The sequence below is a fragment of the Colletotrichum spaethianum genome (genome assembly GCF_022836535.1).
Source record: "Colletotrichum spaethianum MAFF 239500 DNA, contig19, whole genome shotgun sequence".
NCBI classification, from domain to species: domain Eukaryota; kingdom Fungi; phylum Ascomycota; class Sordariomycetes; order Glomerellales; family Glomerellaceae; genus Colletotrichum; species Colletotrichum spaethianum.
The window spans coordinates 213,260-239,105 of NW_026054789.1; the positions used below are offsets into that span (position 1 = coordinate 213,260).

The 25,846-nt window shown below is 51.9% G+C and overlaps 9 protein-coding genes across 9 annotated transcripts; 3 read left to right on the plus strand and 6 right to left on the minus strand.

Annotated features, from left to right (window-relative positions):
- Nucleotides 1-364: 364 nt before the first annotated feature.
- On the plus strand, nt 365-964 carry ColSpa_07475 (uncharacterized protein; the record flags this gene model as incomplete). Its single annotated transcript, XM_049273687.1, has 1 exon — nt 365-964. One exon carries the CDS (start codon nt 365-367, stop codon nt 962-964), a length of 600 nt encoding a protein of 199 aa, XP_049129644.1.
- A 708-nt stretch (nt 965-1,672) lies between these two features.
- On the minus strand, nt 1,673-3,237 carry ColSpa_07476 (aromatic-L-amino-acid decarboxylase; the record flags this gene model as incomplete). Its single annotated transcript, XM_049273688.1, is given in 3 exon segments — nt 1,673-2,506; nt 2,524-3,119; nt 3,189-3,237. 3 exon segments carry the CDS (start codon nt 3,235-3,237, stop codon nt 1,673-1,675), a joined length of 1,479 nt encoding a protein of 492 aa, XP_049129645.1.
- Nucleotides 3,238-4,109: 872 nt separating this feature from the next.
- On the minus strand, nt 4,110-5,657 carry ColSpa_07477 (uncharacterized protein; the record flags this gene model as incomplete). The annotated part of the gene is made up of 1 exon (XM_049273689.1): nt 4,110-5,657. One exon carries the CDS (start codon nt 5,655-5,657, stop codon nt 4,110-4,112), a length of 1,548 nt encoding a protein of 515 aa, XP_049129646.1.
- A 1,587-nt stretch (nt 5,658-7,244) lies between these two features.
- Nucleotides 7,245-8,387, minus strand: ColSpa_07479 (putative mannose 6-phosphate receptor-like protein; the record flags this gene model as incomplete). The annotated part of the gene is made up of 2 exons (XM_049273690.1): nt 7,245-7,724; nt 7,923-8,387. 2 exons carry the CDS (start codon nt 8,385-8,387, stop codon nt 7,245-7,247), a joined length of 945 nt encoding a protein of 314 aa, XP_049129647.1.
- ColSpa_07478 (uncharacterized protein) lies at nt 7,506-8,447 on the plus strand (the record flags this gene model as incomplete). The annotated part of the gene is made up of 2 exons (XM_049273691.1): nt 7,506-7,637; nt 7,974-8,447. 2 exons carry the CDS (start codon nt 7,506-7,508, stop codon nt 8,445-8,447), a joined length of 606 nt encoding a protein of 201 aa, XP_049129648.1.
- A 385-nt stretch (nt 8,448-8,832) lies between these two features.
- Nucleotides 8,833-9,084, plus strand: ColSpa_07480 (uncharacterized protein; the record flags this gene model as incomplete). The annotated part of the gene is made up of 1 exon (XM_049273692.1): nt 8,833-9,084. The coding sequence occupies one exon, from the start codon at nt 8,833-8,835 to the stop codon at nt 9,082-9,084; it is 252 nt and encodes an 83-aa protein (XP_049129649.1).
- Nucleotides 9,085-12,458: 3,374 nt separating this feature from the next.
- Nucleotides 12,459-14,471, minus strand: ColSpa_07481 (putative rhamnogalacturonate lyase C; the record flags this gene model as incomplete). Its single annotated transcript, XM_049273693.1, has 1 exon — nt 12,459-14,471. One exon carries the CDS (start codon nt 14,469-14,471, stop codon nt 12,459-12,461), a length of 2,013 nt encoding a protein of 670 aa, XP_049129650.1.
- A 1,507-nt stretch (nt 14,472-15,978) lies between these two features.
- ColSpa_07482 (U3 small nucleolar RNA-associated protein 22) lies at nt 15,979-19,228 on the minus strand (the record flags this gene model as incomplete). Its single annotated transcript, XM_049273694.1, has 3 exons — nt 15,979-16,307; nt 16,360-19,060; nt 19,118-19,228. 3 exons carry the CDS (start codon nt 19,226-19,228, stop codon nt 15,979-15,981), a joined length of 3,141 nt encoding a protein of 1,046 aa, XP_049129651.1.
- Nucleotides 19,229-19,965: 737 nt separating this feature from the next.
- On the minus strand, nt 19,966-21,706 carry ColSpa_07483 (putative transporter; the record flags this gene model as incomplete). The annotated part of the gene is made up of 5 exons (XM_049273695.1): nt 19,966-20,250; nt 20,320-20,568; nt 20,633-20,877; nt 20,950-21,419; nt 21,495-21,706. The coding sequence occupies 5 exons, from the start codon at nt 21,704-21,706 to the stop codon at nt 19,966-19,968; spliced, it is 1,461 nt and encodes a 486-aa protein (XP_049129652.1).
- Nucleotides 21,707-25,846: the final 4,140 nt, after the last annotated feature.

Below are 25,846 nucleotides of genomic sequence, written 5' to 3' on the forward strand. Positions count from 1 at the left end.
CAAAGTACCTTTGATAGATAAACTCGATGGTTGTCTAACAGCTATAACTGTCAAATTTTGACTGCCGTTGGAACGTGCAACGCCGTCAAGACTCTCCCCTGCATATCTTGTCTCAATCCGGTCCAGGCGAAAGGCCCGCCACCATACATCCTTTGGGGTTATATATTCCCCAGCGGCGCAGCACTTTTTGTACTTGTCTACGACGACCACCACTACTACACTACACACTCAGAAGTGACATCGACGACGCCGTCGATATTGAGCACTGTTAGACGGAAACACAAAACGAACTACATTCCAGTCTACCCAACAGCCCTTCCAGAGGCAAAGAAGGTCCATACCAAGAAGCGAAGAGAAAGGCACAATGGTCAAGGCGGCCAAAATCCTCCCTCCTGATCCACGACCTTGGAAAGCGGAACCAGAGAGCCGCAAACAACGCAAGGAGTTTGAGAAAGAAGCCGGGGGTTTCGACTGGGGACAGGCCCTCGCTCTCGGTCTCATCGGTGCCACCGTCGTATTTGGAATCGATAAGTCCCTCCGACGCACGGAAGAGAAGCACGAGGAAGAAGACCGGCGAGAAGAAAGACGGAGACAGAGGCAATCGCAGTCCCGCCCGGCGAGGAGTAGTCGGAGCCAGGCTGCCTGGGACCGAGACCGGGATAGGGGCTGCGACAGGGATGACAAGAGCTTCCGGGACGACCACAGTGATCGGGACTACTATGATCGAGATTGGGATGAGAGGGAGTATAAGTCGGTAAGGGATTACGGCCCGCCAGAGAGCGAACCTCCTGAGCCCAGGGTGCGGATGAGGGAGGGGAGTGTACGGGAGGGTAGTGTTCGGGATGAAAGGGAGTATGTTCGTGCCGTTGACCAGTTTGAGAGGGATTATGGGTATGGCCTGCGGTATGACGAGCATAAGCGCAGCCGGAGCAACCCGGCGTCTCGGTCAAGGGATTATTGGTGAGGACGGCACAGCATCTTACGTCCATCCAGCCGTTCACGGCGACCGAGGCTGTACAACAGTATTATATCACGACACAACACATTAAACGACATCATGAGGACGATTACGATTAGCATTTAGTGGCTTGCATAGCAGAAAGATCGGAAACAAGCATGAACTTTTATCAGTATCATTATGAAATTCGACGTTACACAAGAGCGGGCGGGGGAGCAGTAGTTTAGCGAGGATCTGATTTCTTGCATCAACAGGGGTGTTTACAAGCGCATGAAATTCAATAGATATTCCTACAGTACTGTCGGCGCATGGTATCCATACCATGTTGATTTGTAACATGCCACCACGTATGACATGCATGGCAATGGAATTCACCTTACATCTGACAATTCACTCCATCAATCTGACCCAACCCTGTCACGTCACTGTCAATGAGGTGTGACCGACAAAAAACAAGAAAGTTATTCCAGGAGGGTGGAATCACTTAATCCCGTTACCTATCTCTAGCTCAATGATGAATACATTTCTTCGTCGTTTGGCCGCTTGCCTACTGCTGCCGGGCTTCGACCCGATTCCATAAGTAGGGAAATACATCTCACCAATCAACCGCACCTGCCTATTTTGAAATGAGTTGTAAGAAGTTTTGGCCGAATGGTGAAGTCGTAGTTTACGGGCCGTGTCTATTCATTTACTCGTCAACTCGGGGTGTCTAGTCTACTTCCGCTCCGCCAGCGCCTTCTCCGTCGCCGAGACCAAGATATCAAATGCCTTCTTGACATGCTCCTCCTCGATGACCTGGCTACTGCCCGTGCACATACGGATGCCATACGTCCCATGCAACGTCGTCGGTGTGAGGTAAATCACGCCCTCGCCGTTTATGGCCTCCAACACCGCCTCCGTTACCTTGTTGCTGTCCTCCCGGCTCGACCCCTTACACGTGAACACCACCAGTGCGAACCTCGGCCCCGTGATGATCTCAAAGAGATCCTCTCTTGACCTGACCATTTCCGCAAACCTCACCCCGAGGTCGATGCCCCGCCGGAGGTGCGCCCGGATGCCGCTGGCGCCGTACGCCCGCAGCACGAACCAGAGCTTCAAACTGCGGAACCGCCTGCCGAGCGGGATCTGCCAGTCGCGGTAGTCCGTCACCAGGCCGGCCTCGGAGAACTGGTTGCGCAGGTACGCCGGCTTGATGCTCAACGACTCGACGAGCCACGCGCGGTCGCGCACCCAGAGGGCCGAGCAGTCAAAGTTTGTGAGCATCCACTTGTGCGGGTTCACGTTGAAGGAGTGGAACGCCGCGAACGGGGCGGTGTGGTGCGCGTTCTCGGGGAGCATGAGCGCCGAGCCGGCGTACGCCGCGTCCACGTGGACCCAGATCCTGTCCCGCTCGTCGGACGACAGCGCGTCGCGGATGCCGGGGAAGTCGTCGATGGCGCAGGTGTCCGTGGTCCCCAGGGTCGCGGTGAGGTAGAAAGGCTCGAGCCCCTTGGCGCGGAGGGCCGCGACGGTGGAGGCGAGGGCGGCGCCGGACATTGCGTAGCCCGTCTCGGCGGGGCGGGGACGGTGGCGAAGCGGACGCCGAGGATCTGCGCGGCTTTTTTCGTGGAGGAGTGAGCCATCTCGCTGCCGAGAGCGACGAGCTTGGAGCGCAGGCGCCAGGTCTCCTCTTCCTTCTCCTCCGAGTCGGCGGGGAGGTGGGCGGTGGCGTTGCGGAGGAACTTGTCGCGCGCGGCGACCATGACGGTGAGGATGGCCTCGGAGGCTGTGCCGTGGAGGACGCCGCCGCCGCGGGTGGGCGCGGTGGAGAGGAAGCATTCCGGCAGGGCCAGGAGGCGGGCGAGCCAGTCGAGGACGATGGTCTCTAGTTCGGTGACGGCCGGGGAGCAGATCCAGTTGAAGTGGGCGCCATTGAAGGCGTTGGAGTAGAGCTCGGCGAGCATAGCCGGGTAGGAGGAGGAGCAGGGGAAGAAGGCGTGAAACGAGGGGGACTGCCAGTGGGTTATGCCGGGGACGATGTGCGACTGGAGGTCGGCGTGGATGGCCTGCCAAGACTCCGGGTCCTCGGGGGCCGAAGCCGGGAGGAGCGGGCGGAGGTAGCCCGGCGTCACGGAAGGCAGGACCTTGGGCTGGGAAGCGACTGTGTCATAGTACTTTGTGACTAGGGAACGGTGTTAGTCGAGGTGGGTGTTCGTGACGATGTGGGCGAGAGGCGAGATGAGAGACTTACTGTCGTCCACGACCTCTTGGGCGGCGGCGCGGAATTCGGACGAGTCCATTGTGAACGTTCTAGTCTATGTCTTCTAAATGATTCGTGAGTTGAAAGCAAGCACACCGAAAGCGCGTTGTGAGCTCTAGCGAAGTGGAATCGAGAAAGATATCTTGATCTTCTTATACCACGCCGCCAGATGTGCATACGTGTAGAGACGCAGACATGAGACGAAGTCAATTGGGTTTGGATGTGTGGATGTATCGAGAACAACGCAACCAATCAAGCGGGGCTTCTTTGCTGAGTTGGTCTATGCGAGGGGCGTTGCAATCAAATACCATAGTATCTACTGTCTACCCCACTCTCCATCTAGTCATTATCGATCTAATGCTTCCCCGGTCTTCGGAGGGTGGGTTCGGGTGGAGGGTTGTCATAGGTTAAGAGATGCAAGTGTTGGTAGTGGCGAGCCGCACGAGGAAGGGTTGATTGGCGGGGTCCTTCGGAACGGGCTGCGGAAGGGCCTCGGAACGATTCCGGGCATATGGTCTTCGCAAAACCATCGACATGATCCACGTTCGAAGGGCGTAGAAATTGACATAGTCTCCAATCGGCTAGCCCCACCTTCAATTAAGGATATCTTTTTCGGCTTGTCTCTCGGCGGTACTGTTACGTATGTCCGGGGGGTGGATAGATGGAGGGCGAAGCTCACGATTCTGGCTGAGATGGATTCAAACTCATCATTGAAACGGAGCAAGAAGTTTTTCATTCAAGATCTTTGCAGTAAACAGCTTTTTTCTAGTTGTAGTCCATTGAGTGAAGCCTTTGCAGCTTAGGAGCCAGGAAACGAGTCCTACACATACGCCCCTCTTAAACCCAGAGCTCATGTCGTTCAACAACCTGTGAACAACATTGCCGATTTTTATTTTTGTTTTTGTATGTGTCTTAGTCACACTCAAACATCTTGGTCGTGCTGACGTTGATGCGGCTCCAGCTCCTCCTATTGACGATGCAGTCCCAGAACACCATGGGCCAGTAGACGTGATACAGCCACCACGCCGGCAGCGGATCCCAAAGCTCAAACGTGCCGTCCTTCCAGAACAAGACGTGCTCTACAAATGCCCACACCGAGCGCCCGTAGGCTGCCAATGACATCCGGAAGAGCAGCAGCCGCGCCGTGGGGAGCAGGAAGAGTGTGAAGAGGTCGTGGCCAATCCAGTAGTACTTGGCCGGGCGCCGCGGCGTCACCACCTCAGCTTCCGAGCCGTTCGAAGACTGATCGCCGTCAAGGACGGCGAGATACTGCGCTACCAAGTCTGGCGTATTTTCAAAAAGCGCGACGGCCGTGTGCGCTCGCGGGTTGCACTCAATGGGGTACAGTTCCAGCTGCTCGGGGCTGCTCATCTTAGCCATGGCCACATCGGTATCGGTCACCATGAAGTCGAAGCTCAAATGCCCCGTGAACCGCTCCCCGAACGACGCGGCCTGCTTCCTCGTGAACTCGAGCATCGCCTGCGACAGCGACGAGTCCGGCGGCAGCGCGACATAGTGCATCAGCAGCTCCGCCGAGCGACACGCCACAAAGGCCCGCACCTCGCCGCGCACCACGAGCGAGTGCGTGCAGAACTCGTGCCCGTCAATGAACTCCTGCAGAAGCCAGGGCTCCTTGTCCGACAGGCCCAGCCACTCGAGGTGGTAGATGTGGTCATACGTCTGCTTCTCCGTCGGCAGCGGCAACAGCGTCATATCGCCACGGCCTCGATCGTTGACGCCCACCGACTTCGCAATGAAGCGCGGCTTCCTCTCCTTCTGTGGTTTGGCAGCCTCCTTGTTGGGGTCGTACGACAGCCCTGCAGCGCCTTCGAGCGCAGCAATCATCTCGTTGCGGCTGGTGACGAGGTACGACTCTGGCACGTGCAGCCCGGTCTCCCGGGTGTATTCCATGAAGGAGTCCTTTTCGTGCAGAATCCTGGTCCGCGCAACGTCGAACTGCACGGCCCTGCAGCTGGTGCGGGCCTCGAGGACCTCCTTGACGATGCCGTCCTCGACGGCGGAGCCGACGCCCGAGCAGCTGACCCAAAGGTCGACCTTTTCCTTGTCGACGATCTTGAGCACCGAGTCAAGATAAGGGGCGGAACTGCCGCGGCCGGGCTTCTGGAGGACGTGGTAGGCGGACAGGGCGCGGGACCTGCTGCCGCAGGCGTGAGGGGAGAAGTCGGCGCCAATCACGCGGTGACCGGCTTGGTGGAACAGTCGTGCCAGGACGAGGCCCTTTGTCATACCGACGCCGGTGACGAGGATGGTCCGTCGGTGCTGCGGCTGAGGTCGATCTGTAGGACCGGATGCCCCGGAAACCCGACTGGGATGCAGGCGCTGCCACGCATAGCACGCGAACAGCAGAGCTGTGTTTAAGGGCAAGAAGGCGAAGCTAAGCGCAATAAGGGCCAGGTCCTTGAGGACCTGGCGAAAGGGGTCACTCGATGCGGCTGTCATGGCAGACGGTGTCACCGTGGATTGCAGACGACAGCCCGTCTCACCAAGGCGATCCGTGGAGAGCGTGAGAGAGGAGCTGAACCGATGATCAGATGACGGGTTGCAGAGTGAGTGTTCTTCGTCGCAATACGCGACGCGCAAGCCGAACGAGCTGGTTTGGTATTGGTCGGACCGGATTGGTAGGAGGGATGAAACAAAATTCTCGAGCCGCCTTCGTGGGTGCCTTTTTTTCGTCCCAGGAAACACAACGGCTGAGGAATGAGACGCGTACTACGCGCTTGCGCTCGCGGCGCATCATGATGCATGGCCGTATTCCACCTCCTACTCCTCCGAGAACTCCGACGCACCGCCCACTTGGGTAAAGTGTACGTCATGGACTCCCTGGCGCAGGTGTTCCCCCCTTACCGTGTCATACCCCATACGCGCGAAAGCGCGCATGTCTCATTGTGTGGAGTGTAGGCATTGTCATTCTTGAGAGGTTGAGTTCATCCAGTGGGCCAGCTGGAGCTCGGTTTCAAAATGCTGATTGGAAAGTCAATCGAACTCATGGGATGATTTCCATCTCGAACACCTAATTGGTTTGTGTGTCGCATGGCGAACCTGAGGGCTTGTCGGGCGACATCAGACCTTGAGGCTGCAGGTTTGCTTGGAGATGGGAGGATGCGCGGATCATTGACTGCTTGACTGCGGATTCATCTCCTCACTAAGGTAGGTAGACCCCACACTGCACTGCCAAGACTCCATTTACGCTTACCTGCATAACATGCTTACCGGCATACAGTCTGCTTTCTCCTATTCTCCCGTCGAATGCATGCATGCCTACCCAGTCACGGCAGGGCAACACTTCGCGATGGTCTCCAATTTCAATTTCCCCCGCATGACACCGCGATCCCGAGCGATCTTCTCGGGCAATTTAAAGCGGAAGCGATCAGCATTGGGCTGGAAATAACCTCCCAGCCGGCTTACGGCCCTGAACGGATGATACTTCGGGAGACCTCCTTTTGGTCTGAAAGTCTGCTCGTCTGCATCGACTCAATTCGACTCGACACCCTTGGCGCTTCGACCTTTTGCTGGGCCTCGCTGTTCAATGATCACCCTGGCCTAGTGTAGTGGGCCCAAGTCGACCGGTGGTCTTCCTGCTCAGACTAGTTCTCAAACACCAGAAAGGTGACTGGAAAGGTAAACAGAAGTACATGGCACATCAAGTCATGCACCTTTGCTCTGTATCACGGGTATTTTCTGGGTATGGTTCCGAAGTGGAAGATCGTGTATTCTCCAACCCCCCTACTAATGTAGGCTGGCATGCTTTGCCTAATCCTACAATAAACTATTCGACGAACTGTGGTATCATTACTCATTATAGTCATCATTAACAATAAAACCCCCATGCGCGCCTGAGCTCTTGTCTCGCCCCAGGCACTTAAGGAATGTCCATGTCAGAGGGTATCCCATCTCGAAAAAGTCTAACCCGTTGTTGCCCTTTCCTTGCGCCAGAAAAAAAAAAAAGGAGTGTCTACAGCGATAATCCTGTAAACCCAATAACCAACTCCTTGCCAACGATCTGCGGCCCGTGAGAACGAAGATCGCTCACGCAACGGCAACAGCAGCGACAATAGAGTCCAGGGCCGAGCTATGAGTCGGGCCGGAAACCCCCTGCGCGGGGCCTGACCAGACGACGCCGAGCCTCCCCTGGCTATCACGGTTCTTGGACCAATTGCTGTCCGCATTCTGCAGAAGGAAGGTCTTGAAGTCGTCCTGGGGTGCCACGGCCTGCAGGTACCGAAGGTTGCGAACAAAGATGCCCTTGAACTGGTTGCCGTCCGAGCCGCAGTTGGGCTCGCAAGTGTCATGGAGGATGCCGTTGCCATCGGCCAACTGCTTGATGGCAGCCTTGGCGATGTTGGTTGCGTCTGTCAGCAGCGACTTGTTGCCGGTGGCCTGGCTGAGCTCGACGAGCCCGCCGAGAACGACACCTTGGTTGTAAGACCACACGTTGGCGCCGTTGTTTTTGCAGTCGCTGTCCAGACCGTCGTTGATGGTGCCCTCGTCGTTGATCATGCCGCTGGCCTTGAACCAGTTCCATTGGGCCGTCGCCACGTTGAGGTAGCTGGCCTTGTCGGCGGCGATGCGGTTGGCAAGCGAGGCGGCGACGCTGAGGTAGAGCTCGTTGGCGATGGCGTTGACGTACTGGCGGTCCTTGCTCCAGTAAATGCCGCCATCGCAGTTGGTACCGCCGCCGGTCTTCATGTCGGCGAAGATGCGCACGGCCATGTCGAGGTAGTCTTGGTCTCTAGTAATGTCATAGGCGCGGATCAGGCCGAGCGCCCACCAGCCTTCGTCGTCATAAAACTCGTTGATGAAGTTGGGGAAGCCCTGAGCGCTGAACTGGCGGGCCTCGAGAGGCAAGGGGTTTTCGCGCTTGGTGATGGCATAGGACGTTGTCACAAGGCCAGCCGCGTTGATGGACTTGGCAGCCGTTGCTGTGGCCTTCTGGGCTTGGTTGAACGTGTTGCTGAGAATGCCTCCAATGTTGAGCTGGTTGGCGGCATCGCGGTTCAGGACGGCAAAGTCGGCGAGCGTCGTAAAGGCGTTGGCGCTGTTCCACCACGCGTTGTCCCAAAGACCTGTGCCAATATTGTACCACGAGTTCTGAAGCGTCTGGATGGCGCTGACGGCATTGTTGGTGTAGGTCTCAACGTCTGCTCTTTGGGCGATGGGACGAGTAGACATAATGAAGACTGCACGGGCAGCAAGCCCCCCGATATTGGCTACCATCTTGGTAATTATTAAGTATAACGAGTCGAATAAGGAGATGAAGTAGTTCGTCTGCCCTTGTCTGGTGGAGGTAGAGAAGTGAGAGTAGAGGGCGAGGATATATGTATTGGCTGCAACGGCGAGGACAAGGAGAGGCCACTTGCGGCGGAGGATGGCCGGGATGTTAAATATATCAGGGGTGGACGAGGATTCCGGTCCATGTGCCCCTTGTCCAGCTTTCCTCCGAGCAGGTGGACCGGCACCGCAGTAATGAAGAGGGTGGGAAGATGGATACGGACAAGGCGATGAAGAGGTAGGGTAGCGCTGATCCTGGACGTCAATCTTGGTAGCAGTATCCGTAATCTGGAGAAGTGAAGATCTGGAGCCGGAGCATGAAGAGGTCAGACAGGAAGAAGCAGAGATGTCAGCCAGGTATAAGGAAGGGAAAGATGAGCAGAGGATGGCGCAGGCGCAGCTTATGCCGGCCTTTGGATCCTGCGATGACAGCGCCATGATCGTCTTTGCCTATGTCGTTACTCGCAGCCTGGAAACAAGCACAAAACAAAACAAGGCTTCATCTGAAGTTGGGATCAGGAACTGCCTTCTCGTCGAGCCAGAGCCAGAGTACCGCATGTCACAGCGCCCGGACAGGGACAGCCCGGAAAGCCAGTAGGTATGAAGATCACAGTCAGGGGTCGGACTGAACGAGGTTTCTGTTTGGGAGCATGGGATGAGCTCACAACCAGAAGAGTAAAGCGCGGAGGCGGAGGGCAGAGGGCAGAGGGCAAAGAGCAAAAAAGGGGCAGAGCAGAGCAGAGGATGGCGGTCCCTCGAGGGTCAATCGCTACGCGCCGTCATTCATTGGAACAAGTTCGGCCGGGGAAGAGGGTCGACCGCCAGCGCGAAGGCTCCTGAGGGAGCTTGGGAGCTGAAGCTATGAAGGTGACTGGCGGTAGATGGTGTTTCAGACAAGATTGTACGTTATGCTGTGTTGGCGGGAGTGGTTTGTCCCATGGCGGAAGGGGCTGAGACCGAGGGGGGTACGTACCTCGTTATCGGGCGATAAGGAACCTCCACCCTGGCAGTCCAGACGTCCAAGATCGGGAATCCGTCAGCCACGGGGTGCTATGACCAGGGGCTCAGCGAGTGTTGCAGGGCATCCCTGGGCGCCGTGCTGGCCCTGACGGCCCCGGGAGCTCCTCAACGGGCGGGAAGCCCAGGACCTGCAACCCCTAATTGGGCAAATATGCACATCGCGCACTGCCACGTGCGGGTCCGTCCTTGGTTCCCCTTTGGCCTCCCTGTCGTCCTCGTCTGGTCCAGCAGGGCCACCTGAGGCTCCTGGTGTATGAAGGAACGTACCTTTCAAAGCGCCTTCTTCCATCTTTCTCCTTTCCTCCATGGTGGACTCTGCCTTCCAGTGTAGGTCGTATTCAGATTGATGTGCGACTAGGTAGCTCTCCCTCTCTGTCTGGCAGAAAGACGACTGGGAAAGGTACGAAGTAGCGAGCGTCCCAAGTCGCACTGCTGTGACCCGTTCCCATGATTCAGACTCGCATTCTGGCTCTTGTGTCTGTTCGCCCCGACTCACCGTTCCCGTCATCTCGCACGGCATCGCAGCCAGCCTTGTCGGCATATCACATCGCCCGGCGAATACTTGCGCTGACGTAGCGACCACCCAGCTTTGTTCGACCTCGGCGGAAAGGGGATCAGCAACCTTGTGGACGACGAATGGTTGCTAGACTCAGGCGGTAGATGCGGCAGACCGACTCAGGCCGACTGCTGGCAGGCGAGTAATGGTGTCATCCCATGTGCATGACTGCGGCATCAAGTCAAACTTTGGCACACAATGATCGTACCCCAGGAAAGGAAAACCGACTCATCATCCAAGGTCGGTCAAGAACTCAAACTCCCCGCCATCGACGTCCCTAATTCGACGCTTGACAGCCTATTTCCCACGGTGGCGGCGCAGAGCCCTGTGCTCAATGCGGTGGAGAGCCTAGAAGAATTTTCTTTTCTCCCTCTCCTGAATGTCATTGACGAGACATTGCCAGGGCTCGCTTTGTTTCGAGGTCCCCAACAAGATTGCCTCTATATGCATACGACAAAAAGCTGCCAGCAAAGACACGAGAAGCACCAGTGCCATCCCGGTCCCGGGGGGACGACTAGCCAACCCTAGCTGACGCCGGGGATCAGAGCCCCGTTCCCACTGCCGGGAACCACCTTACACTATGAGCTGACTGCAGGTCGAAAATCCATTTTGACTCGGACTTTTGTGGTTGGCTGCACGGCTGATTCTGATCGTCTTTGCATCATGCTGGATTCTCGTCTTCTCATCATTGCCAACCTTCGTCCTCCGAATCATCGGCCCCGACGTGGCCGCGTTGCAGCATGAGCAGCCCGGTGACCCAGGCAGCACGGCAGCTATGCTACCGGTATGACCATGAGAATCACGAATCAGCCTCGATGGAAGCATGATCCCGCCTTGCGTTTTGGCGATCACCTCGGGTTTGGCACCCACCCACGAGAGGAACACACTCGCTATTGGCTACAGTCGACCGGCATCCGCGGTCCAGAGATGCATCAGTTCGATGGCCTAATGCCAAACAGAATCTTCCGGCCAGTATCGTGAACGGAAAAATTCTGCCTAACCTTACCACCACAATGACGACAATGATGACAATGACGATGCAGATGCAGATGCAGCTGAAGGCATTCGCATCATGTTGGTCCACGCAACGAATAAAATCGTGGAGACCGACCGACAGTTACCGAAAATATTTCTGACCAAGATACCAAGACAATCTTACGCCGCATCAGCCTCACCCGCCGCCACCGCTGATCTCATTCATGAGACAGAGAGCGAGATAGAAAGAGAGCTCCAGCAACGCGCAGATGGGGCAGCCCTACTGTTCGTCATGCATCGGGCGTACAGCACACGTACGAGCTGGTGATCAGTTGCCGTAGTGGTCTAGCCAAGCTGTTTCCTCCCTGTTCGACCTTGGTTCAAAGCATGTCCAGCATGGCTCGGCATTACACGACATGCTTCAGCCGACACTGCATCGCAAATCCTCCGACTGGATGCCTGTTTGCACTTACATGCGTAGTAAGAGGGGTTGTTTTCCGTGGAATTTGGTGGCCGGGTTACGCCTGGCCAAGACGAAATGCTCCGATTGCCATCCGGCTGCTGGGAAGTTGGTAATCCCAGTGAAGGAAGCACGTTGGTCAGAGCTTTGCAAGCCTCCTCAACGTAAGGAAAGCCTCTCATAAAGTGAGCCGGTCATCGAGTGTGAGGTTCCTCGAGGCCCTGCCGGTAACCTCCCGGCCGAGAATAGTAAGGCAATAATGGTGTGACCCGTACACCAGCGCAGCTATTCAAACCAGCCTAGCTTTAGTGCAACTCGAACGGTATCACGGCCAGGCTCCGATTCCGTAGCGACAAGTCTCTCGCTGTTGGTGCACACACGAACATCACCTTGCTGATGCTTGCGCCCCGCAACTCAGTCTTGAGAACGAATATTGCATTCCCCTCACGATGAAGCTGAGACAAGCGCAAAGTTGTTCGATATAGCTGACAGGTCGACATACCGGTTTTTCCGGGTACGCGATCGACAACCACCTCGGAATCCCACTTGTTTGCGACGCCCACGGTATGAACCAAACCGTAGGCCCAAACATGCCCCTGAGCCTCCTGGAAACCATTCTTCCTACGCTTCTGGTTGTTACTGCAGGTCCGGACCTTCATCGTAAACAAGGCCAAAATACGTGCAGCTACAGTTTTGGACAGTCTTGAAACAAACGGCTTTATCTGACCGCGGTGCTCCTCGTCCTTACTCAGCCTCTCTCTCCCGCTGCGTGCGTGCGTGCGTGCGTTTTTTTTTTTCTTTTTTTCTCCATGACTGGCGAGGATCCGGCTTTGCGGCACCAATCCAAAGTTTCAAACCGTTTCGGGAGCACGACGGAAAAGACGATCTTTGGACGAAAGAAAAGAAACTTTATTAACAATTAACAACTCCACTTATTGCATATTCTGAAGCGCCTGCACGTCTACTTGATCTCCAACCGCAGCGCATCATACTGCACGTAGATGGCCTCTGTGAGCACCGCGCTCTCGTAGTCCTTGGCACCATATGGTAGGCTCAGCACGATCTCGTTCTCGCCGGCCTTGAGGAGCTTGGAGTCGAAGACGAACTTGTTGGCGATGTTGTAGCAGATGACGGCCGACCGCACGGCGCAGGAGCTGCTCTGGTAGTAGGGGATCACCCAGGGCTCAAGGTCCTTGCCGTTGACGTTGACGGTGTACTTGAGGTTAGAGTGCGGCTCGCTGGCGTTGAACACGTCCGTGTTGCCGGCGGCCGTCTTGGCGCCCGCGAGCTGGACGGTGAAGGTGCCGTAGCGCTTCTGGCGCACTTGGGCCTCCTCGAGGTCGAAGACGAGGGTCCAGTTGTTGACGTTGCCGTCGCCGAAGTACAACTCGGGGCGCATCGAGTTGCCCTTGCCGCCAAAGACGGCCCAGTGGACGTAGTTGAGGTCCTTGGCAGGGTCGCTCTCGCCGACGCGGAAGCGCACGCCCTCGGGGAACTCGTCGGGGAAGTCGTAGCGCGCCCAGTAGATGCGGTACTCCTCGGGCCTCAGCGGCTTGGTCTCGTCGCGGACGTAGCCGTGGCGGTACTCGCCCGACGACTTGTCCGGGGTGCCAATGCGGAACACCTCGTTGCCGGCCGTCTCCTCGCGCCAGCGCGCGTGGGTCGTCTGCACCTTGCCGGCCACGACCTGGACGTCGTCCTTGATGTACTGGCCGAAGATGCCCTCGGCGTAAATGGTGAGGCGGTAGGTGCCCTCCTTGACGCGCGGGATGGTGGCGTAGCCCTCGGCGTCGATGTCGGACCAGTACTGGTAGGCCTTTGTGTCAAAGACGTTGTCCTGGAAGTCGACGCCGTTCTGGGCGAGCACGGCGATGGGCTTTGTGGCGCCCTGGGGCAGGTCGACGTGCAGTTTCCAGGTCGTTCGCTTGGCCGAGGGCACGTAGCCAGGGACGAGGTGGGCGATGTCGTCGTAGAAGTCGGCGTTCCACTCGGGGTCGGCGAGCTTGGCGGCGTCAGCATGGAGGTCGAGGATGGAGGTGCCGGCGGGCCCCTTGTTGAAGTGGTAGTACTGCGGACCAAAGGTGCGGTCAAAGCCGTTTGTGATGTTGGGGGTCTGGTCGCCGTGGTGGTTGGACGAGATGTAGTTGTAGACGATGCCGTCGACAATCAGGTCCGAGTGCAGCGGGCCGCCGAAGTAGGTATCGCGGGTGTTGAAGACCATCCAAGCACCGTAGGCGGAGCCGTCGGCCGTCTTGGAGCCGTCCGCGTACATGCCGTAGGCGTCGATGTCGCGCCATGTATCCTGGAAGGTGTACTTTGTGAACCAGTCGGCCTCCTGCTGGACGTAGGGGTCCTCGGGGGTGTTGCCGAGGTACCAGGTGGCATCCTGGACGACGACCTGCTTGGCAACGGCGTCCTTGGAGGGGAGGGGCGCGTACTGCGTCGGGTTTGTCAGGAGGTGCGTCCACATGGGGTCGTTGGGGCGGAAGAGCGTGCGCAGCTCCTGCAGGTTGCGGAGGAAGGGCTTCTCCTCGTTGTAGTAGGCGACTCGGCTGAACATGTGCAGGCCCGTCTCGCCCTCGCGGAGGAACCAGTACTGCTCGAGCACCTGCCCGGTAGAGGCGTAGGTGTCGGACATCTTGACGCCGCCGTAGGGGACGCCCGCCGAGTCCTTGCCCGAGTAGAGCTCAAAGGTGGGCTTGACGTTTCCGGGCGTCCAGAACCCCTCGGGCGTGCAGTAGCAATCGAGGTAGGGGCCCTGGCCGGTGCTGCCGGACGGGGTGCCGAGGAGGTTGACGCCGTCGAGGGTGAGCTCGACGACGGAGCCGCCGGGCTTGGCGATGGCGGCGTAGAGACGGTCGTTGGCGATGATGAGGCGGTTGGAGGTCTCTGTCGCGTTGAGAACCGCGGCGGCCGGGCTGGCGAGGGCGAGGGCCGCGCCGAGGGCCGCGCCGCGAAGAGAGGAGATGCGCATCTTGGGAGAGAGTATGTCTTTGGACTTCTCACACGCTCAACGATAAAGGGGCTGACGAAGGTGTAGCTCGACTGGGAATCGTCGGGACTCTACTCTCGCGTGCCTAACCGGCAAGAGAGGGACATGAGGGAGCGAGGAAAGGCCATGAGGGCTCATTTATACAAGGGCGCCACTCATTCTCCCGAACCACCCATGTTTCCTCGCCTTTAGCGTGGAGGAACTTGCAAAGGGAACGGTGAACCTCGGGCATGTCATCTCCGGACGTTGTTTATTTCTTCTTGGGCATACATCCCGGGAGATGTTTCCCCGCACGAAAAGATCTATCCGAACATGGGGGGAGGAAGCAATCGGGCGAGAGCCGTTGAAGGGGCGCAGGTGAGAGATGCGGGGGAAGCTTTTGCCTTCATTTGGGCTAGGTGGAACTTTGGATAGACTCGAGAACTCGTGATGGAGGGCCCTTTTGACAGACAGGGACGGCCATGCCCGCGTGGAGAAATGAGGTCCCGGAGCTTGGGCGGGCAAATAACATGATCCAATTGTTCGCCAGAGTGAAGGGGGACCGTCGAATGAATTGGCGGGGACCCCGCCGCCCTTGGAGATGAAGGTCCGGGGGGAGGGGAACGCGACTGGGGAAACAAGACTTTCTCCGCACAAACTTTGCAGACGAACCCGCAGATCCCACCCTGCCTTCGGTGCCCTCTTCGCCGAGGCGAGCCGGGAACGCCTGCACACTCCTCTCGTTCCCCCCAAGCAGCTTGGCCTCTTTGACTAGCGACTCGACCAGCAACCCTAGAGTCGCCAAGCGAGTAATCCAAGCTGGATATTGGACAAAATGCAAGGCCCCAGGAACCAAAATCCCGGAAGCCTCCGAGCCACCGTTGCATCGCGTGCCGCGCTGGCCGGGCGTGTCAGCGTGCTCCGCGTTGCGTCGGTGTAACAACACGTCGAGGGGCCGGGTGGGGACAATTTCCCACGTATTGGGGCCCCATGGGGAAGCCAATATGTCTGGACTGTTGGGTAGGAGGCTTTGCGGAACCAGAGGGATGGGTCGGATGGCAGGTTTGGCTGGCTTGCCTAGCGCCCGTTGCGATGATGCGCGCCATCCGTCGTGATCGGCAGCTGTTGGTTTTGGGGGTTGCCTGTTGGGCATGTCTGACGGGATGAACGGCAAGGGGATCGTGAAGTGTCGTTTGATGATGCTACATGTGAGCAGGAAGGTGGGATTCGGACGTCCAGTGGCGCTACCAGTGGGGCGTGACGATGAGCAGTACCAAGGACGAGGACAAGAAGCGGATTATCGAGGAGAGTTCATGTGATCATGTGGGAAGTCGAGAAATATTGCCCTGAATAGCCTTTATGGGTATTGAGATTACTTTCAAGACAGGTGAATGCTTGCTACACAACGTCATGTTTCCCTCCTCCTGCTCGGTGGCATTTGACTTTCTAGATTCCAGCCTTATATCTTTTCACTATACGTAACGACAAAAAACACGCCGTGCCCTACATCTTACGTCCGGGGACTGCGCAGGAAGCCGACGACACCGCTGCAGTAGCCCACCAGGTCGTCGAGCCGCCCAGCTTCGCGCTCTTGCAGGGCCTTCCACTCGCCGAGCGCTTCAAGCAGCTGCGCGTCGGCCATGACAAGATCGAAGTGCAGGCGGAGGAACACCGTCATCCAGGCCTGGACGAGCTCGTAGTCGCGGCGGGCCACGAGGCGGCTTGTCAGCGCGCGGATGAAGTACAGGAGGCCGTTGTCCTCGGGCGAGAGGGAGCGGAGCTCGAGGTCGGCGGTTGACGGGGAAAGGGACTTAAGGTGGGTGATGAAGTCGTCGACTACTGGAATGTTAGTCCATGTTATCATCACAATGGGAACGTTGGATGAACTTACAATCTCCCGAGGCGGCACCGTCGTTGAGCTTGCTGGTGAACACTTCCTGCATGCGGCCGCGTTCGAGCTTGGTGATGCGGGACTTGGATTCCGTGGCGGCGTCGGCCTCCGGCGCAGCAGTGCCCTCGAGCAGGTTCGACTGCTGCGGCTGCTTGCTGGAGCCGACAGACGGGAGGAAGAAGGGTGCCTTCTCCGGGGCCTTGGGCGCCTCGGTGGGCTTGTTGCGCTGCTTGATGAGATCCAAGTGGAGGAGCGTCTGCCAACGGCTCTTGGGGACCAGGGAGAGCGTCGTCAGATCGGCGCTGAGCTGGTCCACGGTCGGCGCGACGACGGTCTCGTCTTCGGCGTCTGCTTCATCCTCGTTAAAGGCCGCCTCCAGCATGCCCTCGCCGCCCTCGCCGGATGTCGTAGGACCCGTGAGCAGTGCGGCCTCCTTGTCGGAGACCTGCCGCGTAGGGACGTGCGTGAAGAGGGACTTGTTGGTCCAGATGGCCACGCCGAGCTCGTTCTCGATCGTCGCGGCGAGGTACTCGCCGGTGGACGACATGGCCAGCGCGGTGCAGGGCTTCTCGAGACGGATGGCATCGATGAGATGGCTTGTGGGCAGGTCCCAAACTCTGACGACGCAGTCCTGCGAGGCGGCGATGACCCAGCGGCCGTCGTTGGAGAAGCAAAAGTCATTGATGGAGCCTTGGCAGCCCCAGAATTCTCTGATGGTCCTCTTGGTCTCCAGGTCGACGACACGAATCGAGTTGTCGTCGCAGGAAAAGGCCATGAGGTCGTTGGCTGCGTGATATCTGCAACCTGTGATGGCAGTCATCGGCGCCCAGTTGATCTGGTGGACGAGATTGCCTGTGAGGAAGTCCCAGAACTTGATCTTGCCGTCCAGAGAGCACGTGATGACGTTCTTGTTCATAGAGTCCACCACGATGCCCGTGATGGCCTTCGTGTGTCTGCCGGTGCCGGGCGCGAAGTTGCTGTCCTTCTCGGTGTGGAGCTGCACGACGTTGTCGGCCTGCTTCAGCTGCTGCATTTTCATCGCCCTGGCTTGTGCGGGAGTAAGCTTGGAGGGGAAGCGCTGGCGGTGCAGGCCAGACTGCAGGTTGTACATGTCGAGACCACCCTCCACAGAACCGACCAGGGCGAACGTGCCGCAGGGGCTGATGGCGATCGTAGAAACATTGGAACCGTCACCGGTCGCGAACGCCCACCGACCGGCCTTCTTACGGCCCCAGAACCATGTACGGGCATACGCATCATTCTTGTGTGCTGTCACGACGCTCTCCCAGCCTGTCGCGCCGCTGACTTCAGCGTCCAGCTTCTTCTTGGTGTCTCTGTGCTTCTGCCAGATAGGGTGGTTGCCGGGCATGGCGCCAATACCACCGTCACGGTTGAGAGAACTGGCAATGCATGTGATCTCGGGGGCTTTCAGATCTTCCAGAGTTGTGGTGGGGCCGCGTGCAAGAGCTTTGGTAGACAAAATGCCAGTCTTCTTGGCCATCTTGCGAATGTTTCCTTGGCTGAGTTCGGTACTCTGGCCGTCGCGTCGCATACTCCAGCCCCAAAGGCTGCGGTCCTGGCCACCACTGAGCAGCCACTTGTTGCCCGCATCAGCACCTTCGAAGTCGGAGGGCAGGAACTGCAGGCACTTGACAGGAGCAGCGTGTCCACTGCGTTGGTGCAGGATACGAGGGATTGCTGAGAAAGGAGTCTCGTCAAAGATCCAAGTCTTCAGCGAGTTATCGCGCCCACTGGTGACAACGACGGGCTGGCCCGACAAAAATTCAACCTTGCTGACACCTCCCCGCACGAGAGGGCCGTTTCCAGACGGAGGGTTATGCGCACTGCGAAGAACTCCCATGACCCTGCCTCCGTTGTTCAGGTCCCAAAATGTAACGTCTCCTGTCGCAGCGGTAGCAGTCGCCATGACACCGTCTTTCCGGCCGTCATGGCCTGCGCCCATACCGTCGGACCTGAAAGAGATGGAGGTAACAGGCTCGTCGTCATGACCGGCATTGAGCTGAATGATGGGCTTATCTGTCAAAATGTTCTGAATCACCAGGTTACCATTGGCATATGCGATGGCCAGGAGAGAAAGTGCAGTAGTGGGCTGCATGCAGGTGACAGCACCGCAATCGGGGGTCGGCGGAAGGATGGTGTAGATGAGCTTGCCGGTGCTGACGTTCCAGATTTCAACCCAACCGTCCCTGCGACCGACAAAGATCTTGTTGAGATAGGTTGGCATGTTCGTGACACCACCGGTTATTTCATTAGCGCCCTTCTTTCCGGCCATGGTGTGAAGAGTAGTGTAATGCTCGAGGGTGGCCGACTTCCAAATCTCGAGTCTCGTCACGGCGCATCCAACAATCCACGAGCCAAAGATCAGGATCTGCTGAATAGGCTCATTGAGGTCCTCGGGGATCTCGAGCTCCTCAACCTTCTTTCCGCGCTTGAAGGCCCAGAGACCCTGTTTTTCGCCCTTCCTTGCGTCGCCCCATGCTGCAAAAACCTTTTCCTTCCATGCGAGTGTGGCGGTGATGTCGGCGGGGGTCTGGGGCCGAGTGACGAAGACCAAGTTAAGGCCTCGCTTCAGATCGTAGGTTTGTAAGGCTCTTCCGACAGATGTCGTGATCTGAAACGTCGTCTTTCCGAGTGGGATCGAGGTGAATGGAACGTTTGTAGGAGAGACAAGACCGACGGTCTGGACGAGGCATTAGCATTGGGAAGCCAGAAAAACACGGAAGCAGGGGAGACATACTCGGAAGGGTGCGAAGATGCGGGAAGACTGCCGCGTGGCGGTTGTAGGCTTGGAAGCGACATTGAGTTTCTGCCGCTTGACCAAAGGCCCTTCGTGCTCTGAGTGAGGCATTGTGGAAGGCATGTGGAACTTTACGGAGTCGGACGGCGATTCGTTCGAAGCCTTGGGTCCCGTCGATGTCAATGTCGCGCCCGAGATTTTTTTTTCGAGGGACTGGACTTTTTCCAACGTGAGCTTATCTTATCGCCGAAAAAGTTTTGCCGGGCTTCGACCGGTGGGGTCTATTCAGCGATAGGTACCTAGGTATCTGTAGGGAGGGGCAGCTTCGGCGGAATTGGCCAACCGCGACCGACCGGTCAGAACCTAGCGTCAAAACTCTTGAAGAGCTAGATACCTCATCTTTCCAAGAACCCTTTTTCTTCATATGTGTAGCTGTAGCTTATGGACCACGAACAGCTTGAAATTGGAAATTTAACTATAGCACTAACACATGAGAAAGTGAGAGCTGATTACTTCGACAAAGTTAGGCATATTCTTTTGAATTTGGCAACGTTGTTCCACTCGGCGCGGCAGGGACAACTGAGCACCAGAGCTTGCAGCAGCGCAGGCATTTATTATACTTCAACTTGTCTTTCGGCAAATTTTTTCGTGCAGAAGAAGAGGAGCAGGTAGTGAAAGCTAGAAGAAGAGGTCGACAAATGTAGAGCTCAGTGGTATCTCTCCTTCCGTTCGACGGCACTACAAGGCCATCCGACAACTGAACCAAGTCGCTCTGCGATGGCAATACAGCAAAGCCGTAAACAAAGAAGTTATTAAACCTGGATAAACGCTTCTGTTGCAGAGACGCCTTATGAAGCGTACCTCCATCCCTTGGGTTCACCCGCAAGTCTTTCCTGCTCCTCCAACTGCTTGTTCTTCTTACGGCAGTACCACTTCGCGATCAAAACAAAGATGACTGTCAAGCCGCAACCAACAATGATAGCTCCACCTCCAGTCTGGTAGTAAGGTTCTTGGTTGCGCAGGAAAAAATACGGCGTGAACCAGTGGGAAACTGAAGATACGCAGTTGGCAATGGCGATCAGAGCCGCTCGCTTGGTGCGCGGACGTGGTACCACAGTGGTTTCCCATGAAATCTGGAGCTATTCATCAAATCGGTGTGAGCGTTGGATCAAGGAAGAAGTGTGAGAAGTAGAGCAACTAACATTCAGACCCACGAAAGGACCGGTGACCAGCAATATCATAGAAAAGTAACGAGCGCCGACGTTGAGAGTCGTTATCATTACTACGCAACCAACAAGAGTTGCGAGGATAGGCACTATGATGTGATAACCATGCTCCAGCATGCGTCCGGAAGACCAAGAAATCGCTAATGTGGCTAGAAAAGCAATAATGGGCGGTGGGGCTTGAATAAGATATGTGGTGGTTTCACCGAAGCCAAGGGTGGCGAGGATCTATAGAAATTGTTAGCTCAGTGATGCGGGTTGGACATGCTGAGAGGGGAAAGGGACTGCTTACAGAAGGGAAAAAGTCCTTGTAAGACTGTGCGATGATGAGAAAGAAATGGATAGCCGAGAAGAGGTAGGTAAATGGGTCTCTAAGAGCCATCCATACACCTCCCCAGTAGTCACCTTCATCGTCTTCGGATCGGCCTCCAGCAGACACAGTCTGTCTGTACTGCGCCATTTGCGATTCCTCAGCAGTGAAGAAATATGTACCAGTGGACTCGGGAAAGTTGGGGATGAACCAGAAGCTAGCAATAGCTACTATAATACTAACCATGCCTGTCATCACGTTAGTCACCTAAGGTCACTGGATCAGCCAAGACAACGTACCTTCCAGCAAGAGAAACCACTGCCAAGCAGACAAGCCGGCTATGTTATCCATGTTCTGAAGGATGCCAGCGGCGAGGAGACCAGAAATCGCCTGGGATATGGTGTTGCCGGCGTGCCATATACCCATACGAAGAGGGGACTCATTCTTCGTGTACCACGACGAGGTCATAAGAGACACCGCAGGGACGAACGGTCCTTCAGTGAGCCCGACAAGGAAACGACAGAGCATGAACCCCCAGCCGGCCGTAACGGCAGGCATGCAGATTGTGACGGCAGACCAACCCAACATACAACATGGCAGTAAGATCCTTGGCTTGCCCTTGGCGATAATCACGTTGGCAGGGACCTGTGAGATGATATAACCGACATAGAACATTGAAATACCGGCCGACCACATGGTATCGGTCATGTGTAGGTCGTCTTGCATACCGGCCAAACGGGCGTTGGAGACGTTGATGCGATCAAGGTAGCTGTAGTCATTCCGATCAGTCAGCTTTGAGCTGGACGACACTAACAGACTGGCTGCAAGATTGAGATTTTCTTACTTCATCATAAGCATGGCGCAGACCATGGGCAGAAACCTCCAGTCTAGTTTCGAAACGACTGATTTGTCAAGAGCTTTGAGCTCCTCTGGCGTCTTGTCCCGGATGAGTTCATATTGTTCAAGGAGAGGGTCGCGGACAGGAGCGGTTTCTTCGAACTCAACTCCAACCTTGACGTCGATCGACGAGCGTTTCGAGTCCCTTTGGGCTGCCATATTCACAGTGGGAGTTGATTCTGAAAACTTTCACTCGGTGATAAGAAGTGAAGGTCGATCTGACTATCAAAGACTGTTTCTCAAAAATCTCGGCATATGGTATTTATGTCAGAATCGAAACTCGCACTTCCTGGGGATGAACCCCGTTCTAGCGAGTCAACGGACTGCCCTCCTCACATCAAGGTTCATTACCCCAACCCCCCCATTCCCCGCGATTTGTACTTATTTGGTATATTGTGGGTTATCTGGGGATGTGGACTTACGGGGTCGGAAAACGTCCGATGCATCAGAAATTCTCGGACCCAGTCCGTCTTTTTGAGACTCAGCTCGCAATGAGTTTAGCGTTGTCAGCGTGGCAGCCGTCGTCCGTACATGGAAGAGCTTTGTGAGAAGCATCAATCTCACCCAATTTACGGTGCACCATTAGGACAAACCCGCCAACCCGCGGCCTAAAGTTGCGCCGACTCTCTTTCGCTCAGGCCCCCCCCCCTATATAACGCCAGCAAATCTGCTATCGTAGGGTTTTTTTCTTCAGCCAAGTGCTGCCATGTCTCAAATCCCTTGGGGTCGCGTATAACCAGGCTGGATATGGGCAGGCTGGATATGGGCAGGCTGGATATGGGCCAGCCCAGGAGAATGGGAGTACGGATACTGCGGCCCTGGCCACCGACGTCCGTCATCTCCATGCTTTTATCCGAAGATATCTGTATACGCAGCCAGAGAAGGACAGTTATAGCAACAATAAATACGTACTATCCAGGTTGATGGAGTTATGAATGCCCTTATAAGGCTAGCTTATACCCTTATTACAAAAAACCAAAGTATCTTAAAGGACTTAGCATAAACGTTAAATATAACTAAAAAAAAATCTAGTATTTATTAGCTATTAGCGTATTATATACTAGGTAATAATATAAAATTTATAATAACGCTAATTAAATAACTATAATAATATTACTAAAAACTATTATTATATTTATTATTTTCTATTATTAACTACTATAATATAATTTATACTAGTTTCTTAAAAATAGTTAATTATATTAAATTTAGCTTATTAAGCTTTATCTTTAAGTATATTTTATTTTTTATATTTTTAGTATAAATAAATAAGCTTTTGTTTTATAAAAGATTAGATATATAATAGCTAAGTAAATTAAAGTAAAAATTAGAAAGTATATACGTTTAGATATATAAAAAAAGGAATAATATCCCTTTTAATACCTTTTTATTATTACTTTAATTTTTTTTTTTTTTATTTTTTTTATTACTATTATAGTTTACTTTATAGATTAACTAATCTACTTATTAACAAAAAACACTAAGGGTTATAAATATAAGTAGCTTAAAGGTAAATTTAAAGAGGATTATTATCCCTTTTATAATAAGCTATAGCTTATATTAATTACTCTTAATAATTCTTTTGGTAATAATTTACTTTATAAAGTACTAGCTTAATTAGTTAATATCTCTACTTATTAATTATTTTACTTATATAATAAGGCTTTTAGTAATATAAGCTATATAACCTTTATTTAAGCTATCTCTTATACTTAAGTCTAAGATAAGATAATTAACCTTAAGAATAGTAGTAGTAATAGGGATAAGATTAAAAGAAAGTTAAAGATATTATAAAAAGCGCTAAGTAAAAAAAAGAAGTAGGTTAATAATTCTAATAATATAGGTTTTATTAATATATCTATAAATATTTAGATAGTTAATTATAAATTATATAAAGGTCTTTATATCTATAAGACTACTAAGTTACTTTATAAGTCTTTTATATTATTAGATTCTATTTTTTATTTCTTATTACTTATATATAATAAAAAAGCTAAATATTACTTTATTTATCTAAACTAATATTACTAATACTACTAAGTTAAACTAAGTTAATTAATATATTTACTTAATTATTATATTAACTATATAGCTCTTATTTAATTAATAATAGGACTTTAAATTATACTTTAATTATATTACTTATAATAATAGCTTTAGTTTACTTTTGCTTTATAAGGGTAAGATTATAAAGGACCTTTTTTAAGATCTTAGGATATAGAGAGTAAAGAAGAATAAGAAGAGTATTACTATATACTTTTGCTTCTTTTCTTTTAATATTAATAAAAAAGTAAGCTTTATTTATAGCTAATAAGAATCTATTATATTATATATTAAGAGATTATTATTAATATTTTTATTTATATTTATTAAAAAAGAATAAAAGATTAATATAAAGTTAAGTTTATTTAATTATTTTAATAATAAAGATTAATACTTATAAAAGCATAAACGTCTTAGTATAATTATAAAGATAATTACATAAAAAGAAAAAGAGGTTAATAAAAAAATTATTATTAGTAATAAGGATAATAATATAGATAATAACTTAGATACACTTAAAGACTAACAGTAATAAAGTAAAGATATTTAAAGTAGTAGTAAGTCTAGCTCTACTTATTATACTTACAAAGCTACTTACCAGACTACCCCTTAGTTAGACTTATTAGTCTTAGCTTAATTAGGTAATATTATCTTAGTATATATAGTATTTATCCTAGCTAACTTATTCTTAGGTATCTACTCTTTAATAAGGTTATTATATTAAGGGTTAATAGGGTAGTTTTTTGTAAGGAGGTTTAGCTATATATTATTTAATTAGTCTATTAGTTATTATTACTATTACATCTAGATTACTTACATATCTTTATTAACCTCCTTTTAGCTATAAAATAAGTATAAGAGTAAACTACTAGTTACTAGCCTTAAAGTACACTGTTATCCTTGCCTTTAATTATAGGTATACCTTTATATAAGGTTACTTATAATCCTCTTTTATACAAAGCTTTAGATTCTTAAACAAGATACTTATATTAGCTAATTGCTTTATATACTATTACTTTATCTCTTTTATCACAAATTCATTAATCTTAACCTTTTTAAGTAACATAAGTATATCTTTAACTAGCTAGATAATTAATAACTTTAAAGGAATCCCTTAGTTAAGTTTATACTTATAAAGATCAGCTAATATACCATAAACTATATAAAGATAATTCTTTTATAAGCAAATCTTATAACCATTTTAGAAATTAATAAAGTTAATAATCTCTTTTTAAATTATATTATTATATATTAAGTAAGAATAACAGGGGGTTATTCATAAATAGTCACAAGGAAAAGTAGAGAAGACTAAAGGTAGACAGAAAAGGTATATATATATTAACCGTTAAGGTTTTGTTATATCCTTTTTTATTCATGTAAAACTGTCTAAGTAGAGGGGATATCTCTTAGTTATATAGAAAGTCCCTTAGATACGTATAGTATCTAAGTGTATATCTAAGCGTATATCTAAGCGCCGAGAGGTACTTATAGTTTCTCGTATATGTATATATATGCCCGTATATGCCCGTAGATAAGCATAAGCGCCGGCATATGTAATGCTTAGAAGTATATGCGTTTATATGCAGTAGACTGCATTAGTTTGCAGTAGTTTGCATTAGTATAGTTATATATAGTAATATATACTTTTATAGGTTATTTTTTAAGAAGAATCTAGAAAAAATAACTATATATTTATAGGACTTTTAGTTATAGAGTTATAAAGAGATTTATATATAAGAATTATAAGAATTTTACTTCTTAATTCTTAGTTATTATATATATAGTAATAAGGCATATAGTATCCTTTAGTATAAAATACTTTATTATAATTAGCTTATTAGTATAAGACTAGATATATTAGAAATACTAATATAATACTAATATAAGAGGTATACCTATAATCTAGTAATCACTTTAGCCTATATAAAGAAGCTTTTACCAGCTTTTAATTCTTATATTACTAGTAAATAAGGCTTATATATAGTATAACTAGATGTTATTTTTTTAATAAAAGGTAGTTATAATACCTTCTGAGTTAGTATAGCTAACTATTATCTAGGTATCCTTTGCTATTACTCCTTAGGCTCCTATCTATAAAGAAGTCTCTACTTTATAGTCTAACTTTATTAGGTATAGCCTTATTTTAGCTATTAATATTATATAAAGAAACTATTTTAGTATATTAATTATAATAGTTATTAACCTTTTAATATAGACCTAGATAATTTTATATAAATAAATATTAATGTAGACGTA